This window comes from Sorex fumeus, unplaced genomic scaffold (assembly GCF_029834395.1).
Source record: "Sorex fumeus unplaced genomic scaffold, SorFum_2.1 ptg000036l, whole genome shotgun sequence".
Classification (NCBI taxonomy): domain Eukaryota; kingdom Metazoa; phylum Chordata; class Mammalia; order Eulipotyphla; family Soricidae; genus Sorex; species Sorex fumeus.
This window is the reverse complement of record NW_026606093.1, coordinates 3,094,344-3,120,954: the sequence shown is the minus strand read 5'-3', so window position 1 is coordinate 3,120,954 and position 26,611 is coordinate 3,094,344. Positions and strand designations below refer to the sequence as shown.

The window sequence follows — 26,611 nt, the reverse complement described above, 5'->3', positions numbered from 1 at the left end:
CTCTGTTCACACTCTATCTTACTGATCCTGGACTTAATTCAGTGGTGTGAGGGCTCTTGGACAGTTTTGACTGTGTGGTGCTGCTCTGGTTTAAGGGTGGGGGAAACAGAGCCTCTCTTTCTCAGATGTCTCCTCATCTGCAACTGTTCCAAAGTGATGATGTAAAAATCCAGTCTCTGCCACACAGTAGTCTTTCCAGCGCTCAACTAGTTTTTTCACAGTGAGGCACAAAAATGGAGAAGTAAAAGGACAGATGTGCAGAGGTACACGGAGCCATTTAGTGCCAGACCAAGGTTATACATCAGGAGATAACTGAGTCTCCAACCCTCATATATAGTTGAAAGGCAGGATGTGTATATAGGAAAGAGTGAGGGAAAACCCCAGATAGTCAGTGCCCATCAATGTCTAATTACCTCCACAAGTGTTTAGAATACATCACGATTTCCGGAAACTGAAACTCTTTTTCCACTGAATTCTTCTAAAAATCGACGAACAACAGAATGACAGTGATACAGTGATCTGTGATATAGAGAACCTTGGACCCCCAGTGGCCAGTGGTAGAAATGAGCAGGGAGAGAAGAGAGAGAGAAAGGAGCAGTTGACAAAAGAGAGTACATGAAGCAGTAATGAGACAAAGAGCATGGGGTAGCAAGAGGAAGTAATGAGAAGGAAGAAGAAAGACAGGCGCCATCAAAAAGAGGAAAGGTATCACACCTGTTCCATGTGGAAGGGTTTTATTTTGTTTTTTCTGGGCCATATACAACAATTCTCAGGAATTATTCCTGCTCTGCACTTAGGAATCATTCATGGTGGTGCTTGGTGGACCGTACAGGATGCTGGGGATAGAACCCAGATCCACTGTGTGTAAGGCAAGTGCCCTATGCACTGAACTATCTCTCCAATCCCTCCCTCAGGCAGAAGGTTTTTATCCATCAAGGGGAAGACCGTCCCCTAGATACCACTGGAATGTATTCCAGCCCATCTGTAAGTCTAGGTGCTTCCTTGCTGCGTGGTCTTCAGCTTCTCCCTCCTCCACAGTATTTCCCACATTCTTCCCCTTTCCAAACTCAACACACAATGATAGGTCTATTGTCGGTTTGCTTCTGAAGTTCCCTGGTTCCCAGGAGCACAGTGAGGGCTGGTTTATATGCTCTTGAGTGGATGCAGATTGGACGCATCCTCCACAAGCACCATGACCTTCCAGGGTCCAAGAAAGCACGACAAGCTCTGAACTCGGGCGTGTACTCACAAGACCAGAGGCTCTGATGTATCTGCCAAGAGAATAGCCATTGAGATCCTTGCTCTTCCCCATTCCACTCATACTCGCCCTTAGATGATGTTTCCATGGCAACGCAGCACATGTTTGGAAAGGATCAACCAATCTGTTCCGCCTGTTTACATTTTCTTGTTTGGTTTTTTGGAAGTTGTCATTGCTTTTTTTTTTTTTCTGCACGGGTGTTGCAGTTAAAGGGTAGAATTGATTCTGTGAGGCATGATGCACACTTCTCAGAGTGAAAGCCAGGCTTTTCTCAACGGTCATCAGCACACTCACATTCACATGCTCTCACACCACCCTGGCAGTTGGGTACCAGACCGTGCAGCCACTGGGCACCTGTCCTTTCTCTGGATTCTTATCCAGACCCCTTATTACCAGCACGCTGGACCCTTTCCAGTTCTCTCGCAGGTCTGTAATCATCTGAGCATGACCCTATTTGGGATAAGTGGGGACCAGTGAAAGATGTTCTCCTGGGACCTAGGGACGTGAGATAAGATGAAGGGCTCTTAGGGGAATCTTGCTTTCTGTCCTCAGCATCTATCTACATCTACATGGCCCCAAAATCTTATTGTCCTACATTTTCAAGTGAGGAGGTTAATTAGATAACCTCTAACAGTCCGCTTTCTCTCTCTCTCTCTCTCTCTCTCTCTCTTCCTCTCAGACTCCATAGCAGGCTCCAGTAACTTCTCCCTCAGATAAATTCCCTTAATGGAAATGCACTTTCGTAGAGGATAAGATTATTCCTACAGAACTGTTCCCTCCAGCCTCAGCTCTTTCCTCCTCTCTGCTCGCTCTGCCCCAGCAAACCCATCCCGCTCCCACAGGCCACGCTGCTCCGGGCCTTCCTGTGCACATCTCACCACCAGTAGCACCATTGTCCTGTCCCGCAGGGCCTCCAGTGCAGCAGACCCAGAGCCCGCATGTCTCCTGCCCTCCTCTTCCTCGAGTTCCTTGCTGCAGACACACCATCACTCACAAGTCCCCAGAATTAGCCGTCTCAGGGAAATGAGCTGTGCTGTTCCTTCTCTGCCTCTTCCCCCAGCCAAATTACATATTTTACCTCTCAAATCCACCTACCTCTCTTACCAGCTCCCCTGTTTCTCCCTCTCTGCAAGCCTTCGTGATCTCTCTGTGGGCAGAGGTGGGGTGGGGCGTCACTCCCCACTCTCCCACCTTCCAGGGTCATGCTCATGCCCCAGGCGAGCACCTGACTCCAGAGCACAGCAGGGGTCAGATGGGAGGCTGCATGACTCTCTGCGTCTTCATGGAGGCTTCTGGGATTACAGAGGGAGTATCCCCCTCACCCTCAGCATCTGGTGCCAAAGCATGTCGTCCCCAAGCCATCATGGGATGAGAGGCTGCGTGGTCATTCGGCCATTCCCCCACCCCACCACCTTTGGTAACACACTTTTCATTTCAGCACTATCTGCTTTGCATTTAAATCCAACATTACTTAGTTTTTGGTTTGGGGTTTTTCTTTCTTTTTTTTTTTTTCGGTTTTTGGGTCACACCCGGCGATGCGCAGGGGTTACTCCTGGCTCATGCACTCAGGAATTACTCCTGGCGGTGCTCGGGGGGACCATATGGGGTGCTGGAAATCAAATGCCCTACCTGCTATGCTATAGCTCCAGCCCCATTACTTAGTTTTTAAAGAACCAAGACTCCCACCCATGGTGATTTATTCCTAGGTCATGGCCCCAGGTAACCATCCCCAGACGAAATTTATAATATTCGAATGGGAATGTAGGGAGGGAAGAATCTGCCTCTGAGCTGCTGATTGAATTCTACTTCTAACCTTCCCCCACTACTGCCTGCTCCAGTGTATATCACCACACGGGTCAGTGATTCTTGAACTTCTGTGTTCCTCTGAAATTGTTGGAAAATTGTCTGTGATGCACATTTCTGAGCGCCGTAAGCAGGAGATGCCCTTGAGTAGGTCTGTGTGGGGACCACAATTCTGCACTTTCCAATGTGGAAGCCACTCTCCCCATGGCTGGGCCTGTGAGGTTCTTTGCCCCTCTCTAGTATGTATAGGGGATCAGTCACATGTGGGTGGGCCCAGGGCCATGAGTGGGCTTATCTTGCTGCACAGCCCACCCACCAGTGCCCACGGGCTCTAGAACATTCCCAGCAAATAGGTAGAAGGAAGTGAGGTTTGGAAGGCTCTAAGGAGCTGCGCCTACCAGCAGAGGAGGAAAAATCAATCTGGGCGTGAGGCGGGATGAGAGCGAAGGACCCCGGACCTGCTTGAAGGACTTGGCTGAATGCCGTGTAGACGGGCTATGCTCTAAGCGGTGAGAGGTGACCCATGATGGATTCAGGTGCCTGGGCCTGGTGGGGCATTAAGACTGCAAGAGTCAGGGGAGAATAAAGCAATGAGTGGTGAGGAAAGTCTGCGAATCAGCCCCAATATGTCCACCTGCTCTGAATGAGCCAGTGAGTGTGTCCTGTGAAGTGTGGATTCTCTGGGAGCTGCATTTTTAAATCACAGCATTCTTTCCAAGTGGCAGAAGGAGGTATATGAGAGATTGTGTGTGTGTGTGTGTGTGTGTGTGTGTGTGTGTGTGTGTGTGTGGCGTAAGGTGTGGGGGGTGGAGGGGTGGGCTCGCTGTGTCCCTTTTCCATTCACACACCTGGTGCTGCCTCCGTCTGCAAAGGAGACTTTTCCTTGCTCTGTTTGTTATCCTTGGACCAACCACTTGAGTGTTTCAGGAGAGTTCTGACTTGAGGATGGAGGTATCTGGGCGATGTCTTTGCTGTGGTGGTTGTTAGCTCACCTGGGCTTCCGTTTCTTCACAGTACTTTCAGAGAACTCGATTTGGTCTCTCCCTAAGACCATGCCTGCTCTTGGGGGTTAAGACTTCAAAGTGTGGTGCCCTTTTGCTGTGGGTCCATGGCATTCTATGTTGCTCCCCTGACTTAACTTCCCTTGGTGGCAAGACATTATGGCAACTTCTCTCCTGGGAACACACATTAAAATAAATGTTCACCGATGAAATAAGCTAGATTTTCCCCAGTGCATCATTTTTCCACCCCCCGATGTTGGCATTTTTATGGGGAACATTTGAAGACTAAAAATAAAAGCCCCCTGGGGGCCGGAGAGATAGTACAGCGGGTTGGGTGTTTGCCTTGCACATGGCCGACCTGGGTTTGGTCCCATATGGTCCCCCAAGCACCACTAAGAGAAATTCCCTAGGTGTACAGGAGCCAGGAGTAACCCCTGAGCATCACTGGGTATGGCTCAAAAAGCAAATAAAATAAAATAAAATCTCCCTAAGACCCCGTGGATTAAGTAGTGCTGGTGAAACACAGTGGAATTGGGTATTTGTCCTCAAATGGGGTGTCATCCAGTAAACTCCCCCCACCCCGGATCCTACCTTAGAGGCACAACATTCTGTTCTACCTACTGAGTCAGATCTGCTGAATTTGGAACTTTCCAAATCCCCAGTCTAATGACTTTTCTTTTTCTCTCTCCTTTATTTTTTTGTTTCCTAGGAACGAGTGGAATATCTCTTTCTCATCATTTTTACTGTGGAAGCATTTTTAAAAGTAATAGCCTATGGACTTCTCTTTCACCCCAACGCTTACCTCCGCAATGGCTGGAATCTTCTAGACTTTATAATTGTGGTTGTAGGGTAAGTTTGCTCCTTTTCTCTCTCCTTTAGCATCCCCGGTACACACCATTTTATTATGTGTATATATATATACATATACATATACATATGTATATATATATATATATATATATATATATGGGCTGGAGCAATAGCACAGCAGGTAGGGCGTTTGCCTTGCACACGGTCGACCCGGCTGACCCGGGTTCGATTCCTTTGCTCTTCTCAGAGAGCCTGGCAAACTACCGAGAGAATCTTGCCCATGTGGCAAAGTCTGGCAAGCTCCCCGTGGTGTATTTGATATGCCAGAAACAGTGACAAGTCTCAGACTCACAATGGAGACGTTACTGGTGCCCACTCAAGCAAATTGATGAACAATGGGAGGACAGTGTAGACAGTGATATATATATGTGTATATATATATATATATATATATATATAGTTGTTGTTGTTGTTGTTGTTGTTGTTGTTTTATTGGACCACATCTGGGAGATGTTCAGGCAAGAGGAGAGACTACATAAACATATTTGGAATTCAGACTTTCCCCCAAAGGGAGGCTGCTTTTGTCTAACAGTGTCCTCCCTCTGATCCTGCTACAGCTACAGGAGCGCGCGCGCACACACACACACACACACACACACACACACACACACACACTTCAATCTGAGCCTCTTTAGGGGCCTCCAGTCCTCTCCTCCACCCAAGGACATTCCAAGCTCTCTCTCACTCTCCGAGCACACTGGGACTTTCAGCTCCTCTGACCTAGTTCCTGCTGCCTGAACACTGAGCACCGACATCTGCTTGCCTGTGAGTTTGTCATACCTGGAAAGGGACAGGGCCAGCACCCCAACACTGCAAGGTACCCACCCCACCTCTTCAGCGGTCTCATTGCATGGCCCCACCAACAAGGCTATGCAAGATTTTGGTGGGAGAGAAGAAAGTGAGAAACTCTGACGGTGAAGGTGGCAGATGACCAGACCCAGACCAAATGTACCTTCCCCAAACGCCTGCTTGCTCCTCTGTAGCATATAAGAGGAGGCAATGCCAATATATGCCAAAAAAACCAAAGTGAGAATAATTTATTTTTAATGAGACGGGTAGCTGAGGGCTCCAAGGGTTGTGAGGACCAGTTTTGAATATCCAGCCCAGATGGATGTACTGGATAATTCAAAGCTGGAGCTCGGCCATGTGGTACTCGTAGCCTATCAGTGCTGGGTGCCACCCCCCCGACCCCAGAGGGTCACAGCTAGCGGTGCTGGGGTGCAGAGTAGGGAACACAGTGCCAAGGATCGAACTAGGGGCCTCGTGTCTGCCAGGCATGCACTGCTGCCCATTGAGCTATCTCCCTGCCAACCTCCAATTAAGGAATCCTGAATAAAATTGTAGATGTGATGATGTCCATATCAAGGAATCCATAACTTCACACATAGATCCTTTATGAAAACTCATCCCTCGCAGGCCGACATATGCTGTGGAATGTGTAATTTGGTAAGATGCAGCTGATGAAGTCCCAGGCTCTCATCTATTTTGTAAAGAGAAGGCGCCTTTCCGGAGACGCTGCCTCAGTAACAAGTTGGCTGCTTCGGGAATGAGCCCAAAGCAGGGTTAAGTGGAGCCTTTTCGTGTTTTCCCTCTGAGCCTCAGGACAGGCTTCTGAGTTGAGGCTGTGAGGCAGCTTCTCCCTGGAGCCTGTGGGCTGTGAGGCCTTCTGCTACATCCCAGGAAGGACTTCTCTCCGTGGCTTCTTCAGAGCCCTCCTCTTATCTCCTGGGAGTGTCTGGTCTTTCCAGCAGGAAATAACACAGGAGCAAATCAGGATCATTTAGGACTTATTTCCTTGTCTCTAGCCATCTGGATGGCTCATTCAAGCAGTCAGGAGCTGTTTCAGGGGGTTTTCTTTGTTGTTCTTATTTTTTTAAGCTGACCAGTGAGTGAGATGCTTTGGCCACATGAATATCAGGGGTATTGAGGTGACGTGGGCAGACTGAAGTCATCAGAGCTATGTGCCAAGTATAGTTCTGGCTCCAGAGTGAGGATGTGATTCCATGAGACTTAGTTCTTTCCATTCATGCCAGAATACACTAAGAGGGACTCACGAGACACCTTGGAGTAACTTAGCAAACCTCAGAGACAGTCTTTAAGACTTGTTCTGATGCATAGAAATAGCCTTTGGAATGACACCCGTCACTTCATAGCTGTAGGTGCCACACAGAAACTGGCTTTATTTTTGTTTGTTCTGAGGTTCAGAAGTCACATCCAGTGATGCTCAGAGGCTAATTTCTTCCCTGTGCTCAGGAGTGACCCCTGCTAGTGCTCGTATGTAGTGATAAGAGTCAAACCGGGATCAGCTGCATGTCCGGCAAATGCCATACCACCTGTACTATCTCTTCAGCCCTGCGTGTCATCTTCCCATGGGCATGGACTGGGTTTTAGGCAACTAAGTACCCATGATGCGCTCTGCCCTGTTTAGGGCCTTACTGCTGCCGGGGAGGCAGGAAGCAGAGGTTCAGGGTACCCCCAGGTGCAGATGGGCAAGTGGATGCCATCAGCCCCACTCCTTGCCATCCAGCAGCTAGCTTGGACCTTGCCTCTCCCCACAACCTCCCAGCCACCGAGGCAGATTGTGTGGTGTCTACCCATATTCCAGTCACACCTCCAGGAAGTCTAGGTTGGGGGGGCCAGTGAGGAGAGAGAGAGAGACGTAGGGATCCTGTGGCATCTCTGTTTGGCCGTGGAGGCTGCCATGGAGGCTTGCTCAGGTGCTGGCTTCTGAAAACTCTTTGGACCTTCCCCCTCTTGGATCTCATGCACCCACATTTGACTGTCTTCCTCTTAAGGAAATAAAGTCAAACACATGCTTACATTGGACTGTACTTCCCAGGGAATCTTCATTTGAGGCTAAATAAATACGATCCCATCCCATCTAACTTGAAAAGCAACCCATGCGCCCACACAGAGACCCTTACGCTTGATTCCTGCTCTTTCACTGCATCATCTTCTCCTGCCTGACTCATCAAAGTTCATGGAAACCCTTGCTTCCCTCTGTCTCCTGGAAGACACCTGCTTTCCTGGGACCCTCTTCTGCTGAAGATTTCCTTTGGCCTTCCAGCCTTCTACCAATCAGGACTCTGCCCTGTCAGGTGTCTGAACAGGGCTGAGCCAGCCACTCTTCCTGACTACAGTGCTATTCTGGCTATTCTCAGCCTTCCCAGGAAACCCTAAAGGGATCCTTAGCAGATCTGTCTGCCTTGAGAGTATTCTGGCCACCAAGCCTCTTGCCACACTCCCATCTCCCTCTCCATGGGACACCTGACCTTTCTGACTCTGGGATTTCTTGAGTCTCTTTGTCCATTTGAAGCAACCCTGTCATTAGCTAAGCAATTGCTTAGCTGGATAAACTCTGGATAGACTCTTCAAGCATCCACCCTGGACCAGGGTTTGGAGGCTGGGTTAGGCACAGAGCGATGGTTTCACCTTTCTACAATCTACATGCCAGCCCCTGAAAACCAAAACAGGACATGTCCTGATGCCTTCCTGAACTTCCTGTCCTTTCCAAAGTAAAAACGGATACTTCAGTAGAATCTATCCAGTTGGGCAGGAATTAAAGGAGAAGAAAGTGGTATAAAATTTGTGCCTTCACTGACTATTTTGTGATCATCTTTTACTCTGATAAGCCTATTGCTAGCTTCCAGGAAATAGTCGGAACAAAGTGTGGTTTGGATTTGGATTATTTGATCTTCATTTCCTAGGGTCTGGAGTGATCTCTATTCAGTGGAATTAGCATTCTTAGCATACTCTGTGTGGGAAAAGAGATCACCCTCCCCCCTCCCATTTGACTGCCTCTCATTGGGGTCGAGGTATTTCCAGCTAAATCAGAAACCACTGAACTGCCATGCTGAGGTGAAAGCATGGACAGACCTTAGATGTGGTCTGGCTGGGGTTGTCAGACTTCTCTTCAGTGCAGAATGCGTTGTCCAAACAATCTTGCTCAGAGCATCCATGCATAAAGCATCAAGGAGAAGTCACTGGACATACGAGCAAGGAGCCAGAGCCCAGCCCCTCCACTCTGGTCTCCCTGCCCCAGAGCGTTTCCCGAGGGGTTCCAGACAGCACAGTTTGATAATCCTTGACTTAGACCAATCTATCCATTGCTGAAGTCTGTGTGGAGCTGAATGTATACAAAAACTAAGCCCCCAGATGAAGTTTCCTGTTTCCATATCCAGTTCTCTGAGACATGAATCATGGAAGAGGCATTTGACTCTATACTTTAAGATCTAAGTTGCCTTGGCCTGTGTTTGGGTCTAAATTGAGGCCCAGTTCTGTTATCCCTGGGCTTCTTCCTGGTCCCCCTGGCCAATCCACAGCACAAACATTGCCAGCAAGGAATTGGCATCCATAAAAGTCACGAAGGACAGACCTTACCCTTGCCTCCTTCTCCTCCCGTTGTTCTTGGCTCTAGTAAACACCCAAGGGCTTGATTCTCTTGCCTAGACAGTTCTGTGCATCCTCTGATCCCTTCTCCTTCCCTTCCTGACCCATTCTCCCAAACGCATCCCCATCCTGGGTCAGCAAATACTGTCTTTAAAGGGCCGCGTTCAAATCTTCAAGTGTGCAAACCACAACTCTATCCCAACTCTTCCACTTGTGTGGCTATAAGGAGGGTGTCAGTCACTCGATGCACGAAGCAGTACATCCTCAGCGTTGTCTTTGGCCCCTGCTTATATTTTCTCCCTCTCCCTCAAGAGCCCCACTCTCTTGCGTCCTCAGCAAACAGTCTCCTTTGCCTAGAGGCCTCTAGCATGGAAGGGAGGGCCCTTGTTTCCCCTCATTTCTGCTTTCACTACACTGTGTGTATTCAAAAAAGAATACGCGAAACCACGAAACTTCCTTACCGCCTGCGTTTGGCGATCTCCAGTCGCTTCCCCCCACTCCCCTCCCCCCGCCCAGAGGGCTGATGGCAATGGGTGAACAAAGGAGAAGACGAGGGCCAGGCTGGTTGGTGATCAGCTGCAGCGTATTCCAGTCTTGCCTCGATTCTCCTCCGATTCTCCTAGATCCTCCTCCCCTTGCCACTCTTACAGCCTTAGTTGTGGCCCCAAATCATGAGGGGTTGGGGTGGCAGTTACACAAAGGTGTGATCACACAATCAACAGATGTAAAGTCCTTCCCTCGGGGAAGCTTCTCCTAGGACAAATTCTCATCCAGCAAGATGACCCACCTAAGGGCGAAATTCTATCTAGGGGTGTGGTTCTCCTTTCCTTAGTCCAACAACCGTTTAAACATTCATCTTAATTCTACTTCTTAATATCAGTCATTTTGTATGGACACAGTAAGAGAAACATTAAGCTTAGAGGGTGGCTATCCTCAGGACATAGCGCTAGAGATCTCAGACTACAGTGCTCAGGCCAGATTAGTCTTTCCTAACCCTAGGAAGGTCCTAATCCAGTTGTTACTCTTTGGATCATGAAAGAATTTGTCAATGACTGTGCTCTTAACTTATAGTTAAGTATTATGGCATTTGGCCTGGCCCATTTTGATGCCAGGGTAGCTCACAGCTTGCCCTGGGTCCATCCAGTCCCTTGTCAGGACCCTGCTTTTGGGGTACTAGGAAATAAGGGCAACTGAGGCTTAAGTTCAGAAAACAGATACCCAGAAGTAAATATTATTCATAGTCAATTGACTCCCAAGTTACAAAAGCATAGCATTAACTGTCTTCCTGTTTCTATACAAAAAGGATATTATTCTAAAGTAACTATACAAAGGACATAGGGAGAAGAGAGAAGCAATACTTCACATACAAATACAAATCCAGAGCCCTTAGAAAGATTTGACCTTACAAGTCAGCAGGGTCTGATTTGGGGGTAAAGGTGATTGACCGGTTGGGGAAGCAGAGCACAGAGAAGAGGTTACCGATAAATCTAGGAATGGGAGTGCCTCAGAGCACTGTGATGGGTGCAACCCAATCAACCTAAGCTCCCTGTGGCAAGGGAGAAAGAACATACCAATATTAAACCTAAAATGTTTAGAGCTATATTCCAATAGACACAGAGGAATGGGAGTGTCTTGGAGCACTGTGATGGGTGTAACCCAATAAACCTGAGCTCCCTGTGGCAAGGGAGAAAGAAAAACCAGTGTTATCCTACACACTGTCCCTTCCCTGCTGAAGACCCCAGTTATGTTTGTGACACCAGCCCTGTCTTCCTCTCTTCTTTTGGGTGAAGTTTTTCACAGACCTTTCAGGCATTCCTCATTGAAGACTGGAGCTCTAGGTATTCTTCTTCCCTTTACAAGACTCATCACACTTCCCATCACCTTCCAGTGACTTTTTCACTTCCTGAGGTCTTCCCCAGAGATCCTGACTCCATCCTCCCTGAACTAATTTACCCCAACGTTATAGTCTTTAGAGCTGGTATAAGTTATAGGAGGTATAAGCCAAACATCCAATCTAAGCCAAACATCTCTACAAGCCCCATTCGTCCTTCCACTTCAGTCCCTCTAGCTGAGTACTCCAATGATCCACTCGCCCCACTGCATTCTCTTCTTCCATCCGCATTTTCATGCCTTTTCCCGAACATCTTAGATGCCACGCTTCATCATTAGAATTCGTCGCTTGTATTTACACTCAACTTTGCAGTGCCAGATAGAACCCAGGGCCTCACCAAGAAAAGTCAAGTGCTCTGCCACTGAGTCACATCCTCTAACTTCTTATTTTCTTCTCACTTACCTGGGTTACTTGGAAAATCTGCAGCCCGAAGTCCAAGCAAAGCTCTGTTTGGTCCCTGAAGCCCTGCCACTGAAAGGGGTAAGCGTCCCAGTTGGAGATGATGGGTCTCATCTTGCACTTGTGACCACCCACTGCAGACCAGCCCTGGATGGTTCCCAGCTATCCTGCTTCATCCCCCTTTGCCAGTCCTTTATTTGGTGATTATTTCATAGTACTCAAACTTCTACAAGTTCTTCCTTTTCACACATGTAGTTGAAGGAATTCCTACCTATTTCCCTAAGAAAACTGGTAGAGTCAGAAAAGACCTTTTATGTCCCCCACACTGGATCTAGATCCTTGTCATGTGCCCTCCTGCTCAAACTGCAATCAGCCATTCCTCTGTGTGTCCAAGGCCCCTCCTGCCAGGGCTAGGACTCGAATCTCCCCAGCAGTGAGACCTCTTGCTCTGCCTCAGCAATTTGTCTGTGTTGGATGATTCCCTGACCCACAAAAATGCTGTGCCATCCCACACTTAAAGACAAAAAAAAAACTTTCTTGATCCCATAACTCTCTCTCATAATCAATCCCCTCCTCTATCCTCCCTGTTGTAGCAAATTTCCACAGAGATGTTCTATTCTTCAATCACCAGTACTTGAATCTAAATTGAATTATGTTGTAGTTGTAAAAGCAGATTCCAGAGTTTTCGACTAAACCGCAATAACTTTTTTCATTACAGTTGAGATGGTGGTATTTGGGGGTACATTGGATTAAATCAAATATAGTATATTTCCCCTGTTTCTTCTTTCCTTTTTACCTGTGCTTCCTAGAGACATAACAATGCAGATACAGCTTCCATTAGGGTCTTGCATTCTGTTTCTGTTGGACAGAGCAGTCTTGCTGAGCAGTCTCCAGTTTCTCCTCTCCTCTCTCAAAGGAAACTGTCTAGTAGTATGTACATTATGCCACCAAAACAGATGTTTCCAAGGTCCATGATGCCCCTACTACTTAGTCCAGTGGTCAGTTTCCTGGCCTGAAAATGCAGCATTCCATAGAGTTTACTATCACTTTCTGGTCACCACTTCCTTCACAGTCTGCCTTGTCAATATCATCATTTCCTCTCCTTGATCCTCAAAGTTGGAGCACTCCAGGGCTTAGGAACTTCACATCTTGACCTTCTGAACTTGCCTCCCCGTTCATAGACTTCTACTTTATCTGAGTTTGGAAGTCTCCAGGACTGCACTTGGCAAAGCTCAGAGGTTCATGTGAGCCAAGCTATCCATCTTGGGTCAGGCACAAGCTCAACGCATACCTTAGCCTCTGTGCTATCTGCTAGATCCAGGGTTTGACATTAAACACAACCTGTATAACTACCTAATTTTTTGACTCCAACCTGGATGCCCTTTCCCATTCTTTGAACTCAAGACCCAAGAGAACGATAATCTAGTGGGTATGGTGTTTGCCTTGCATATAGCTGACCTGGGTTAGATCTCTGGCATCCCATATAGTCCCCTGAGCACCTCCCAGGAATAAGCCCGGAGCACTGTCAGGTGTCTCCCACCCCCTTACCAAAAAAAGTCAAACTCAAGACTCCATTGCATCCATTCAAGATACTCATTCAGATACTCAACAACTCACATTTCAAAATAGAGCCCTTGATTCATTCAGAAACTTCCCTTCCATAGTTAAAGTCAAAAGAGTAGGAATCCTTTTTAGTCCTCCCCTTCCTCAAGCCTACCACAATGGCCACAAGTCACTCCTGCATTGCAGTAAAATCCAGAATCCAGAAGCCACTGCTCTGTCTAAACGTATATCTAGACTTTGTCTGTTTCTTCCCACCTGCTTGAAGCTACTCCATCTGCACCAGCACAGTTGCTTGTGTTGTTGTCTTTACCCCACACTATCAGTGATTCTCTTAAAACTTTTGGAAAAGGCAGCTCAGTTAGAGCTTTTATTTTCATTTGGGAGCACCAAATAAAGGGTGTTGGGAGGATCCTCCCAGGATGGGAGATGCATGCTGAAAGTAGACTATAGACCGAACATGATTGCCACTCAATGCCTCTTTTGCAAATCACAGCGCCCAAAGGGAGAGAGAGAACAAAAAAGGGAATGCCCTGACACAGAGACAGGGTGGGATGGGGAGATGGGGGAAGGGAGGGATACTGGGATCAGTGGTGGTGGAGAATGGGCACTGGTGGAGGGATGGGTACTCGATCATTGTATAATTGAAACCCAAACACAAAAAATTGTAAGTCTACAACTGTGCCTCATGGTGTTTCACTAAAAAAAAAAAAACCCACAAAACAAAAAAAACTTTCATCAGATCAGATTACTCCTTTACTCAAAGTTCCCAGTAACTTCCACCTCAGAGAAAACTAGGGGCCCAGTAGGTTGCTTCCCATCACCCACCCCCTTCCCGGGAGGAGCTCACATCTTTGCCTGCTCTGATCCATTTCCCACCCTCACCTGACCACCAGTATTACATCCAGTACTCATCACCAGTCACTCCACATTCCCTTTCTTGATGCATTTCTCTCCTACCACGTGGCATAGACCTTATTGATCATTTGGTTTATTGTCCGGCTCTCCTATTAGAATATAACCTCCAAGATGGTAAGTTTGGCCTTTGTCTATTTTACTATAATCCCAATGTGTACAATGGTGCCAGGCATTCTCATGCTTATTGGAGGAATGACTATATAAGCAACAACACAGAGTGACAGAGCAGAAATTTCCATCTCAGTCACATGCCATTTAATGGGCAATTTTGCTCAGACTTGAAACATATTCATTTAACTACTGTCAATCAAAAATACACAGAAATAACTACATAGAAAAGGGTGCAATTTATTGGCATGAAAACTACTTAAGTCCACTATTGTAGATTGGGGAACAGTTTCAGAGACATTTATTAAGGATCTGGTTAAATGCCCAGCAGAAATAGAGTGATGTAGCAGTTATACATAGTCTAGTAGTTTTTCAGGAAACTCTTACATATTCATGAAGGAGAACAGTGAGCAACACGCAATTGAGGAACATACGATGAACACATTGCATGTACAGAAAATGGTGGAGAAAAATCATTAAGGGTTTGTATTTTGGTATGGTATGAAAAAAACAAGAGATAGAGGACCTAGTACATGGTCTCTGCAGGCTGGTACTATATTGGGGCACTATCAGAGCCAAAGTGTTCCTAAGTGTGCAATCACGAGGCAGCTAAGGAGCCCCGGCAGCTCTCTCTCACCATCTGCATTCGGTGGGCTTGGGCCACTTGCCCACCAGGGATGGCCAATGCCATGGGCGGACAAAGGAAGAGATGAGGGCCAGGCTGGTTGGTGATCAGTTACCGTTTATTCCATTGTCCCCACGCGCCTATTCCCGTCTCACTAAATCCCCCATTCTAGTCTCACACAGCCCCTCATTCTGGTCTCTTCTTGTATCTCCGGCTCATCTCTCTGAGCTCCCTCTCATAGCTTGGTCTTTCTCTGTCTCTCACCAATTCCCTGCATGTGGGTAGACACACACCACAATCAACATATCAAAAGCCCTTCATAATGGCAGATCAGGCTCAAGGGCAAAATACCACTTAGGGGTGTTTCCCCTCTCCTTAATCCAATAATTTAATTAACATCTTAATTCTACTTCTACTTCTTAATATTAGTTATTTTGTATGGACACAGTAAGAGATACATTGAGCTTCTGGGGTGGCTCTCCTGGGGATATTTCACTATAGATCCTAGACTAGTGTGTTCAGGCCAGATTAATCTTTCCTAACCCCAGCAGGGTCCTAATCTAGATGCTACTTTTTTGGATCATCACAGAATTTGTCCATGTCTGTGCTCTTAACTTATAGTTAAGTATTATGGTGCTTGGCCTGGCCAGTTTCGATGCCAGGGTAGCTCACAGCTTGCCCTGGGTGCATCCAGTCCCTCGTTGGGACCCCACTATTGGGGTGCTAGGAACTAAGGGCAACTGAGGCTTAAGTCTAGAAAACAGATGCCCAGGAGTGAATATCATTCAGAGTAAATTAACTCCCAAGTTACAAAAGCATAGCATTAACTATCTTCCTGTGTCTATACAAAAAGGACATCGCTCTGTATTAACTATGCAAAGGACATAAGAAGAGAAATGCAATATTTACAAGTTAACAGAGCACAGTGAAAGAGGTTACAAATAAAAACAGACGACTGGGAGCACTGTGGTGGGAGTAACCCAATAAACCTAAGCTCCCTGTGGCAAAGCAGAAAGGACAAACCAATGTTATTCTACACTTAAGGTCTGCTTTGGCCCAATTAGAGCCAAGAGAATGCAGTGAGCAGCTTCTCCCAGAGAGAAGTGGTCATACCCTCCACACTACAAACTTCAGACAGCTGTTTCATTTTTTAATTTTTATTTTTCCCACTTTATTTAAGCACTGTGGTTGATAAAGTTGTTCCTGGTGATTTCATACAGGCATTCAATATTTCAACACCAGTCCCACCACCATCACCTTCCCTCCACCATTGTCTCCATTTTCCCAACTACCCCTCATACCTGAGCCCCATAGCATGTCCACAATAATTTATTTTATATTTCTTGTTCCCACTAAATGGCTAGCAGAATGATAAAAAAAAATTCCCACAGAAGAACGTTCGTGAAAAATGTTGTATCTCACGCAGGGGACATTGAGTCCTTGTCTGAGGGTTCCAGGCAGCTGTTTTAGCCTAGCTGAAACCACTCACTCACTCCTTTGTCAGGGTACATCTTTCAGGCATCTTTATGCCTTGTCATAAGATATGGGAAATCTACCAAGTGGTGCCCTGGCACAAATCAGAGAGGAGGGGGCTGAGGGAGAAGATGGATGGGGAGAGAGAATGTGATTTTGCTCAAATGACAGTGGAGCTAGGAAATGACGGAGAGACCAGAGCATCACAAAGGAACTAGGAACCAGCTTTATCTGGGTCCTACTTCTGCCTGGGCTGCCCAGCCTCACAAAGTCACATGTGATCTCATGACTTCATAGCGACAAGCTCAGACTCCCTGGGCTGCTGGTTACGTGGCACGGTGACGCCTACACTGAGCGAATTTAGAACAGTCTGCTGACCCTCTCGCCTCGGTGCACATGCCCTCACCTTACCACAGCCTCTGTGCCCCCAGGAGTCCTTCAGAGAATGCAGAGCTCCAGGGGTCTATGGGAAACGATGCTCACGGCGCCTTCTCTCCTCCCTCTCTTCCAGGCTTTTTAGTGCAATTTTAGAGCAAGCAACCAAAGCAGACGGGGCCAACGCTCTAGGAGGGAAAGGGGCTGGATTTGACGTGAAGGCGCTGAGGGCTTTCCGTGTGCTGCGCCCCCTACGCCTGGTGTCCGGTGTGCCAAGTGAGTCAAGCCATCCTTCTTATTTACAATGGTATCTTGTTGCCACCCTCAGCTTTTCTTTCTAGAACTGCCAAGGGCACTTTGCAGTAGGAGCCTAATTTTATTTCAAAGAAGGGCTGTGTTCTCCCCCCCCCCCCCCCCCCCCCCCGCCCCATGAATCCCTTTGCTTTGAAGAACCAAAGTCGGGGTTGACAGTACAGCAGGCTTTGAAGAACCAAAGTCGGAGTGACAGTACAGCAGGCAGGGCGTTTGCCTTGCACGCAGCCGACCTGGGTTCAATTCCCAGCACCCCATATGGTCCCCTGCGCACCACCAGGAGTGATTCCTGAGTGCATGAGCCAGGAGTAACCCCTGTGCATTGCCAGGTGTGACCCAAAAAAGCAAAAAAATAACACAAAATAAAATAAAGAACCAAAGTCTAATGTGAAGTCTTTCAAACACACAGTGGTCCGCTCCCCTCCCTGTAAGCACCTGGAAAAAACTGCACTGCATTCACGGAGCCAAATGAAGACAGCCTGTACAGAGGAAACAATGAGGGCCTTCTGAGCAATCCCCACCAGGTCTGGGCTGGCAATTTAAATACATTTACAGCACAAGAGCCAGGTGAGCAGGCTAATCCTCCAAAGCTCTGGAGATTTCAGCCAATGGGATTAGCTCTACTTGCTGTACTTTTCCAAAGAACAATCAGGAAGTAGCCAGGGACATTTTTAAAAAAAAGTCCTATTTGCCATTTCTCCCTGCCCCTCTCATGTCCAGCGGGGCAGCTCTGGCCTCAGAAGCCCTACCTCAGAGCATGCCACCTGTCAACAAAACCCATTTAGCTCTGCATCAAGCAGAAAGGTGGGGAGATTGTTTATTGAGAGAGCAGTCACCTGGTCAGCTCCTTCACCCCGGCACCTTCTCAAACCCGCCCCATGATGGGTGAGTCCAAGACACTGAACACAAAACGGCTAGTGCACCTCACATCAATTCCAGCAGACCCCAACCCGAGCTTCTCCGTGGGCCTAAGTCATCTCTCAGAGAGCCCCTCCTCTGTTTAATTTGTGGTGGATGAGTGTACTTCAAGGTGTGTCTGTTGAGATCTTTCACTCTCTGATCAACTCTATTGGGTCTAGCCCTTGAGTCAATGTTTAGGGGTTTCCTATTCCCAGGCTGAAACAGACTGGCTTGGAGATGGGGGCAGGGGCCCCAAAACAAAGACTCTTCAGACCTCCAACTTTTACTGCCTCTCCTACATACTGAGTATTGAACGCCTTTTATGCTGTTTTGTGATGTCTCTTAGGAGTTCTAAGACTATGAAAATGTGAGGGACCTTATATTTTCCTATTAAAATCTTTTCCTATATAAATAGGACAGTGAAAAGGTCTTCCCAAAGCAACTTAATTAGCAACCAGAAGAGCAGGACTAGAACCAGGCCCCTAGACTTGCAAGTGAATTCTTTTTCCTATCTTATCACATGACTTCTTATAAAAATGCCAATGGTTATTTTATAACACGTGGTTGTCTTAAACTTTTGCATAAGTATCCTGTTTCCTAGAGAATCTAAACCCATAAATCCCCAACTGGGCTGTATTATTGTCTCTGATTGCTACACAATACCTAGAATGGTCTCTGCTCCAGGTAGAAACATTTACTGGATTTATGGGCTATTTTCATGGCAGAGGACCTCCTGGGCAAAGTTTGACCTGCCTTACGCTCAAAAGCAAACAGAAAACGAAGACACATTAGCAAAGTTAGGACTTAGCCCCTGGGGCACCTGGGGATGAAAACAGCACTATGATGGCCAAGATACAATCCACTCTGTGAAGTCAAAATTATTTGAGACTTTTTTTTGACTAATCAGGGATCACCCTACAGGCTAAAATGAAAGAACTAAGGGGAGGGTGGGAATTTTGAATAGAGCTTTTTAGGGAGCATATAATGGTGGAACCTAGGTCAGTCAGTAAAAGGAACTGTGAATTGATTCCCAACTGCAGTCAATAAGGCTACGCTGGGTACAGAGAATCTTACCAGGTGGCATATGTGCTGATTAGGGGCCCCAGCATGGGAGTAGGCATAAAAGGTATGTCATAAAAAGTAAATATTTTGCTTAATTTCACACATTTGACAGTCTAATAGAAGAGTGTATCCATCAGCTTTTCCTGCAAGGACAAATAATCCCAAATTCTTAGTGACTTTCAACAAAATTATTTCCATGTGGCTCGTGGTACATGAGGATGTTGACCAACCGCCCTTGTCCTGAGTTCAGCAGGGCCTGGGTGCAGACAGGCTTGCATGTCTCTCATTTTAGAGCTCAGAGCAGCAGACGTGTAAGGCAGGTTATCCTCCTGGCATGGGGCAGAGGCACACAAAGCCGGCTTTTGCCTTTTGCTGAAACGTGAGTTTCACACACGTTTCACACAAGCACAACTGCTCCCCTCCAGTAGCTCAAGCAAATCACATGGCTCACTCCGGAGAAAAGGGGCACAGACATACACCAGGCCCACAAAGATGCATGGCCTGATGATTATGAACAAATAGTGAAATCCATTTCAGAGACCTTAAGGAAATGTCAACAAAAATCATTTCTCTGGCATAGGGCTGGAGTGATAGCACAGCAGTAGGGCGTTTGCCTTGCCCAGGACCGGCCTGGCCGAACAGGGTTTGATTTCTCCGCCCCTCTTGGAGAGCCTGGCAAGCTACCGAGAGTATCCCACCAGAACGACAAAGCTTGGCAAGCTATCTGTGACGTATTCAATATGCCAAACACAGTAACAACAAGTCTCACAATGGAGACATTACTGGGCCCGCTCGAGAAAATCAGTGAACAATGGGAGGACAGTGCTACAGTGCTACAGTGGTTATGCTTCAGTGTGATGTGAGGGAGGGTTAGATTAGATTGAGTAACTAGGGGTCAGTTGTAGAAGAAAGTTTCCACAGAGGGTCTCAGTAGAACTTGTAAAAGATGACCACGTGATCTAGTACTTCACATATAGGACCCTATTATCGCCTGCCATGCCGTTCAGGAAGGTATTTTTGTTCTCCAAAGATGAGCACATTGAGATAAGTAGGAAGTTTTGAGATAGGAGGCAGATAACTTGCAGATAACTCCTTGCTTATGTATAAGGCTAACAGCTGTATTTTGTTGTTCAGGGATCACCAATTAAAAGAGAACACTTTTCAAGGAGAGGCTTATTCAGTCTTTCATCCTTCCTGCCTGGAATAATGTCTGCACATTTTTTTCCATAGGGCCCACCCCTATGGGTGTTTGTGGGTCCTGAGAGCCATTACCAGCAATTCTTGGCCTGGACATATAGGACTTGTGGTTCGGTAGTTGGGCTTGCAGCATGGTACCCAGGCCCAGCAGCATTTGGAATGGACGCCAGGGCTATACCACCTGGTACTCTGGAGGCCATGCAGTGCTGGGAATTGAATTTAGGGCCTTGCACATACTAGGCACATATTTTTTTACTTGATATATCTCGCTGCCCCTGCAAAGCTCTTTGAAATAGTGAAGAGTGAAGATGAATAAGCATTATGTACTACTTTGGTTGAAACCATCTAGAAAGATATCAGCCATATCATCTACCACTGTCACTGTCACTGTCCTCCCATTGTTCATCGATTTGCTCGAGTGGGCCCAGTAACGTCTCCTTTGGAGACTTTGTTGTTACTGTGTCTGGCATATCGAATACATCACGGGGAGCTTGCCAGGCTCTGCCATGCGGGCGAGATACTCTCAGTAGCTTGTCGGGCTCTCCAAGAGGGGCGGAAGGAATCGAACTCGGGTTGGCCATGTTGGCTGCGTGAAACGCAAACGCCCTACCGCTGTGCTCTCGCTCCAGCCCATCATCTACCACTAAGGACTAGATAAAAGGCTTCTTCCACTTCTTATAATTTTTGTTTGTTTCATTGCACTTGTATGCCACAGTGCTCCAAAAAGTACCTACTCTCTCCACTGTTGTCTCAATTCTTGTCTTTCCATTATGTTTAGAGCTTATTCAGGTCAGGGTCTCTCCACAACTGCTACACCAAAACAACTCTATGAAAACCACTAATGAGGGCCAGAAATAGTTCATAAGTAAAGTCCTTGCCTTGCATGTAGCCAACATTAGCTTGATCCCTGATACCACATATGGTCCCTGGAACCTGGACAGGAGTTATTCCTGATCATGGAGTCAGGAGTACGCCCTGAACACTACCAGGCATGTCCCCAAAGCCAAAATAAAGAAATAAAAATAATTAATTTTAAATTTAAATGAAAAATTAATGGTCACAGCACAGACCTCTAACTTCAGACTTACATCACTATCTGCTTACTACATTTCTTAAACCAAATATCTACTAAGCATCTTCAACCTAGTATATCTATAACAACATTCCCAGTCTTCCCAAATTTCTCTCTTCTCAGTAAATATCAGCATCATTCTTAAAACTACTCAAGCCAGGGGCTGGAGCGAGAGCACAGCGGGTACGTGTTTGCCTTGCACGTGGCCAACCTGGGTTTAATTCTCAGCATCTCAGATGGTCCCCTGAGCACCACCAGGAGTGATTTTATTTGGGGGGTCACACCCGCCGGTGCACAGGGGTTCCTCCTGGCTTTGCACTCAGGAATCTCTACCAGAATACATATTACTGCTCTGTGTCAAACCTTCCGAATTTCCTCTAACACACTGGGCAAAAGCCAAGATCCCTTAGACCTCAAGGACTAAGGACTTTCGTCCCTCCCTTCCTTTGCTCTGTGCTGATTTCATGACCCCCTTGCTGTGTCTCTAGAATTCTGAGATCAAGACCATCAGAGAGCCTTAGCACATACTGCTCTCTTGATCTTATGCCCTTTACTGGGCTGTGCACATGACTGGTCTCCTCTGGTCTCTGTGCAAATGTCATCTTATCAGAACTAATATTCCTCTGCTACCCTGGTGATTCAATCTCACACTTCCTGCGTCCCCTCACTGCTCTATTTCCCCATAACACTTTCCACTTGCCACCACAGTGCATGTTTAATTGTTTGCGTGTGTATAACCTCCACGAGGACATCGGTCTTTATTTGTCTTACCCACTGGTATATTCTCAGCCTGTCCGATGCTAGATCAATCTTAGTAGGATGAGTGGACACTGCTACACCTCATGGTGATGGCTGTATGCAGCAGTTACTAAGAATTACCCAACTCACTAAAATACTGTTTGGGATAGACAAATTCTCTCTGTGTTTACTGTAGCACTTCTGTAGCACTCTTCCAAAGGGTTTTTGTTTTTATTTCTGTCCTATTTCATTTTCATGATAATATGACAAATGGTAATATGTAGATATTTAAGATGTGATTACAATAAATAGGTTAGTTGGGATGTTTGTAGGATCCGTAATTCTAATCCTGGAGTGTTTTATTTTAAATGTCCATATGTGTAATAAATGTTGTTGAAGTCAATGATCACAGCCTATGGAAGGAGAGACAGTTATATGATTAGAAGTCTCTGAGGGATTTTTATTTATTTGTTCAGTGAAGCACACTGGGTGCCTACTTTCTATATGATTTTGCCAGTCATCACAGCCAATAAAGAAATGAGTCACATATTGCATGTATTCTCAAAAAGAAAGTGTTCATAGAAATAATGACATAGAACAAAAGAAGTGCAGAGGAACACTGTTCCTAGAAATAATGACAGAACAAAAAGTTGGAAAACACCACCCAGGAAAAAAAAAAACCTCACCACAAACAGAACTATTGTGTGTTATGCAACAGGATGCTTTGAGAAGTGGGGATAGAGAATCAAGGCTGTTTTGAGGTTTGCACTTAGGATGGATTTTGAATGACAAGTAAGGTGTATTCCCAGAAATCATGATAAGGCAAAAAATTAGCTGGAATTGTATACTGTACGGCTGTTGATTTCACAGTGGGTGCTAATATCAACGGAGTCAATGAAATTCTGTCTGATTGTAAAACTTGTCCTTTTTGTTTTATCGGGACCCTTCCATGAGGAAGCAGGTCAGGCCCTGCTGCTTCTGCAGCTCTCTGTCCCTCAGCAGAAGGGCCGTGAGGGTTGCATATTTCACCCAAAGATAAGCCATATGGGACAATAACATCATATAGTGAACATGAACAATAAATACGAAAGGCTGTGATTAAATATTTGCAGTGTATAGGAAGAGAGTGCATTTGTTTGCAGAGCAATAAGCAAGGGGTCATTTCCTCCTTCCCTCGACTCCCATCTGCCCTCCCGGAGAAGAACTTTCAGGAGTGGCTTCCATAAAGGGAGCGCAGATGGAGGTGACAAAGTGTTTCTTAGATTTGTGAGCTCTTTTGACTAAAACTCACAGTGGCCCCAACTTGATACGAGGCTGAAGGGAATGATCAATCTCCCCCATGCTAGCCCAGCACCATCGTTAGTTAGCAAATGCCACCCTATCACCAGAACATCTTGAGCACTTTCTCTGAGTCAGATTGAGCACGGAAGTGTGGCCACAGATAAACAGGATCCCATCCCAATCTGTCGTGATATTTGTTCTTTAAAGACTTTTCCTGGGGTATCATTTTTTCATGGTGTGAATAATTATAAGATTGGCTTTTCTCAGTTACACATATTATTTCTGGAGGCACACCGAGTAGCAAACAGCTGATTATTAAACAGAGATCTGCTTCCTAATTGAGAAGTGAGAAGGAGCAGAAGGACCAAGTGTGGAGGAAATCAAACGCTTTCTCCTGATTTTTCCCTTGGTCAGTTAAAACCGTTTCCTGGAAACAGAGCAGTAGCAGTCAGTGGACAGATATCTTTTGAGTAAAATCCAGAATTATACAAGACACAAAGAGAAACCAAAGGCAGAACGGTTTTAAGCACGAGCTTTTTGCATTAGACTGGCTTCTGCTGCTGATTCACCCTTAATCCTTAGGGAAATTACCTGGCATTTCTGTGTCTTCGTCTTCTCATCCTGAAAGCGGAAATGGTAATAAAAAAATCTTTCAAATATCTTTGGGAGAGCTAAATGTGTTAACGTGAAGCACTTATGCACTATCTTGCCCATAGTACATGCTCAGTTAAATGGTAGCTGTTTCATTATACTATACTATATTAAGCAGGGGAAATAAGAATGTATTATAAGCTTATTATGATGACAACAGGCACATTAAAAATAAAGATAAAAATAAATATTATTGTAGAGATAAATAGTAATATAAGACCAAAAAATGCCAGTTTTTTATGTTTGTAGGATGTGTAATTCTAATTTTGTTTGATTATTTGACTTCCATAGTAGATAATGCAAGGAAATCATAGGACCTGATAGCCATGCCAGGCGCAAACCCAGGTCTCATGCATGCAAGGAAAGTGCTTACCACTGAGCCACACCCCTGTCTTCAGATAAACCCTGAGGTAATGGTAGTAAAGATAGGTATGCGGATGGGGGCCATCCGGGAAAGGAGACCTCCCTTCTCTTCGGTCACTAATGCAGACCCGCTGAGGCCAGAACACCAGGGCTACGTGTAGCCAAACTATTGCAGTTAGAAGCAGAGAGAGGCAGCCCAGGAAAGTGCTCAAGGAGGTTCTCGACACCAAACCACTAGGCAGTTTCGACGGCAGGTGTCTGCCTCTGAGGGTGAGAATGTCGGAGCCAAGGGCGCACTGAGATTCCAGGGAAGTGCATCCACTCACCCGCACAGCAGCTGCTGGCGGTGAAGCTGGCATCAGAACAGGACTAGAGCAGCCCGCTCTCTCCTGCCCGCATGCCCCCCACACCCTCCCCTGCCTATGTACCCTCCCCCGAGGGTATATGTCCCGCCCCGTGGGACTAGTCAACTTGAGTGATAGGGAGAGGGTGCAAGAGTGCAAGAAAGAGACAGACAGCAGGATTAGGGCACAGTGAGCAGAAGCTGAAGCGACTTTATTGTAAATTCAACAGCACTTCTGTATGTTGAGCTTAAGCTTTGTCCTTCATAGCTTCCGGGCAGAGAAAAGAAAGGGTAGTCATGGGACAGATGGGGGCAATAGCAGGTTATCCAGGGCTCTTCAGAAGGGTACTCGTTGAATCACAGGCTGACATCAAGAATGTTCCAGTTCCTGTGGACCAACCACCCTCTTCTCGTAAAGTGCCTTTCTTAACCCTGTAAATATTCTCTAGGCAATGTCTTGTGAGAGCCAAGTACCCAAGAGCCTGCTCACTACACACGCCTGTACACCCTCCCCCGCCTGTATACACTCTCCCACTGCATACCCTGAACCGCCAGCACACCCTCTTCCACCTGCACACCCTCTGCTGCATGCACACCCTCCCGCCTGTACACCGTCACCCACGTACACACCCTCTCCTGCCTGCACACTCTCTCCTGCAAAGACCATGCTGGGCGCGTCCTGCTCTCGCCAAGCTCTCTGCAGGGGCCCTGCACAGCCAAACCTAACATGCTTTCTCTGGCCGTGGATATTGGGCATTTTTTAATTTCTTTGATCTAAACTTTTCTGCTGCAAAAATTGAGTCTCCTCGAGCCTCCAAACTCTCAGGTCCTCCACGCTCATCCTGCGATGTGGGTTTCTTCCACAATGTGTTCTCCCTGCCTGGGGATTAGTAACTGTGAAATTGGCCACAGTGAGCAAACACTACTGGTTAATCAGACCCCCCCTGGGGGCATATTAGAGTTGCTAAAAACAACTTTTCTGCGTGTTTTCATACTCTGATGATGCAAAGGCAGTCACGCCAATCTGCTGAAGTTTGATCTCCAGCAAGTGGGCCACTGTGGGTTTACAGTAAGTGCCACTGCCCCAGGAGCGTGTTGGAGGATGGTGGCCATGCCACTCTGTGCTGGAGAGGAGCCTTGTAGGGCAGAGGGCGTGGCAAGTCACCTCACCCGGCCCCGAGGACCCTGCAGGACTCCAGATTCAATGAGGGAAAACCTGCTGGAGCTGATACGAATTAAGTAACGCAGCCCTGAAAGGGGCAGGTTTGAGAAACTGAGGCCCAGGGAAGAGGATGGAGTCAGAACAGAGGCTCTGCTCTCCTCATTCTCTCCACCCATCTCTGCATGTTCTACTTCCGGAGTCTTCCTGACCCTGCCTTCCGCTCTGGTTAATGTTTCTCCTGAAGCGTCACCAGGATGCTGAGATTCTGCAGCACCCGGGCCTACCATGGGGAGAAAGTTCCTGGTAAAAGAAGAAGCCCGCTGTCTTCAGCCCCAGCTCTCAGGACCTCTGCCCTGCCCCTGTGACTTGAAGGGCCTAGGCGTGCCTCCTTCTAGCCCTCCTCACGCCCTCCTCACTGTTCCCTTGAGCCCCCTGCATGTCCCTCCCTCAGCAAGCCTTCTTGCCTCGTCACCCTCTACCATGCCCTCCGTTTCACTAGTCGTGGCCTTCTAATTATTCCCACACTCTAGTTTGCTTTCTCCTCCTTTTCACCCTGTTAGTCCTGAAGAGGTTGTGAATAGCCTTAGACAAAGGTGGAGGGGCACAGAAAAAGACAGGGGCATGCGCAGTGGTGAGTCCCCCTTAAATCTGCCCTTCGCTCTGCTTCCCTGAGGACACCTAGTTCCGCCACTGTCCCAGTCAGAAACCCTTCCTACAAGGGTTTCAGAGCTTTTTTTGTGGATTTTATTTTATTTTATTTTATTTGTCTCTTACCAAGGCAGGTAGGGTTGGAGCGATAGCACAGCGGGTAGGGCGTTTGCCTTGCACACAGCCGACCCGGGTTCAATTCCTCCGCCCCT

The 26,611-nt window shown here is 46.9% G+C and overlaps 1 protein-coding gene across 3 annotated transcripts in view; it reads left to right on the top strand.

Moving 5' to 3' along the window:
* The window catches only part of CACNA1C (calcium voltage-gated channel subunit alpha1 C), a 784,718-nt gene that overhangs the window by 511,191 nt on the left and 246,916 nt on the right, over nt 1-26,611 (top strand). For all 3 annotated transcript variants that reach the window (XM_056117829.1, XM_056117830.1, XM_056117828.1), the window contains exons 4-5: nt 4,772-4,911; nt 16,807-16,946. In XM_056117829.1, the coding sequence (XP_055973804.1) occupies nt 4,772-4,911; nt 16,807-16,946 (280 nt within the window). The remainder of the gene's footprint in view (nt 1-4,771; nt 4,912-16,806; nt 16,947-26,611) is intronic.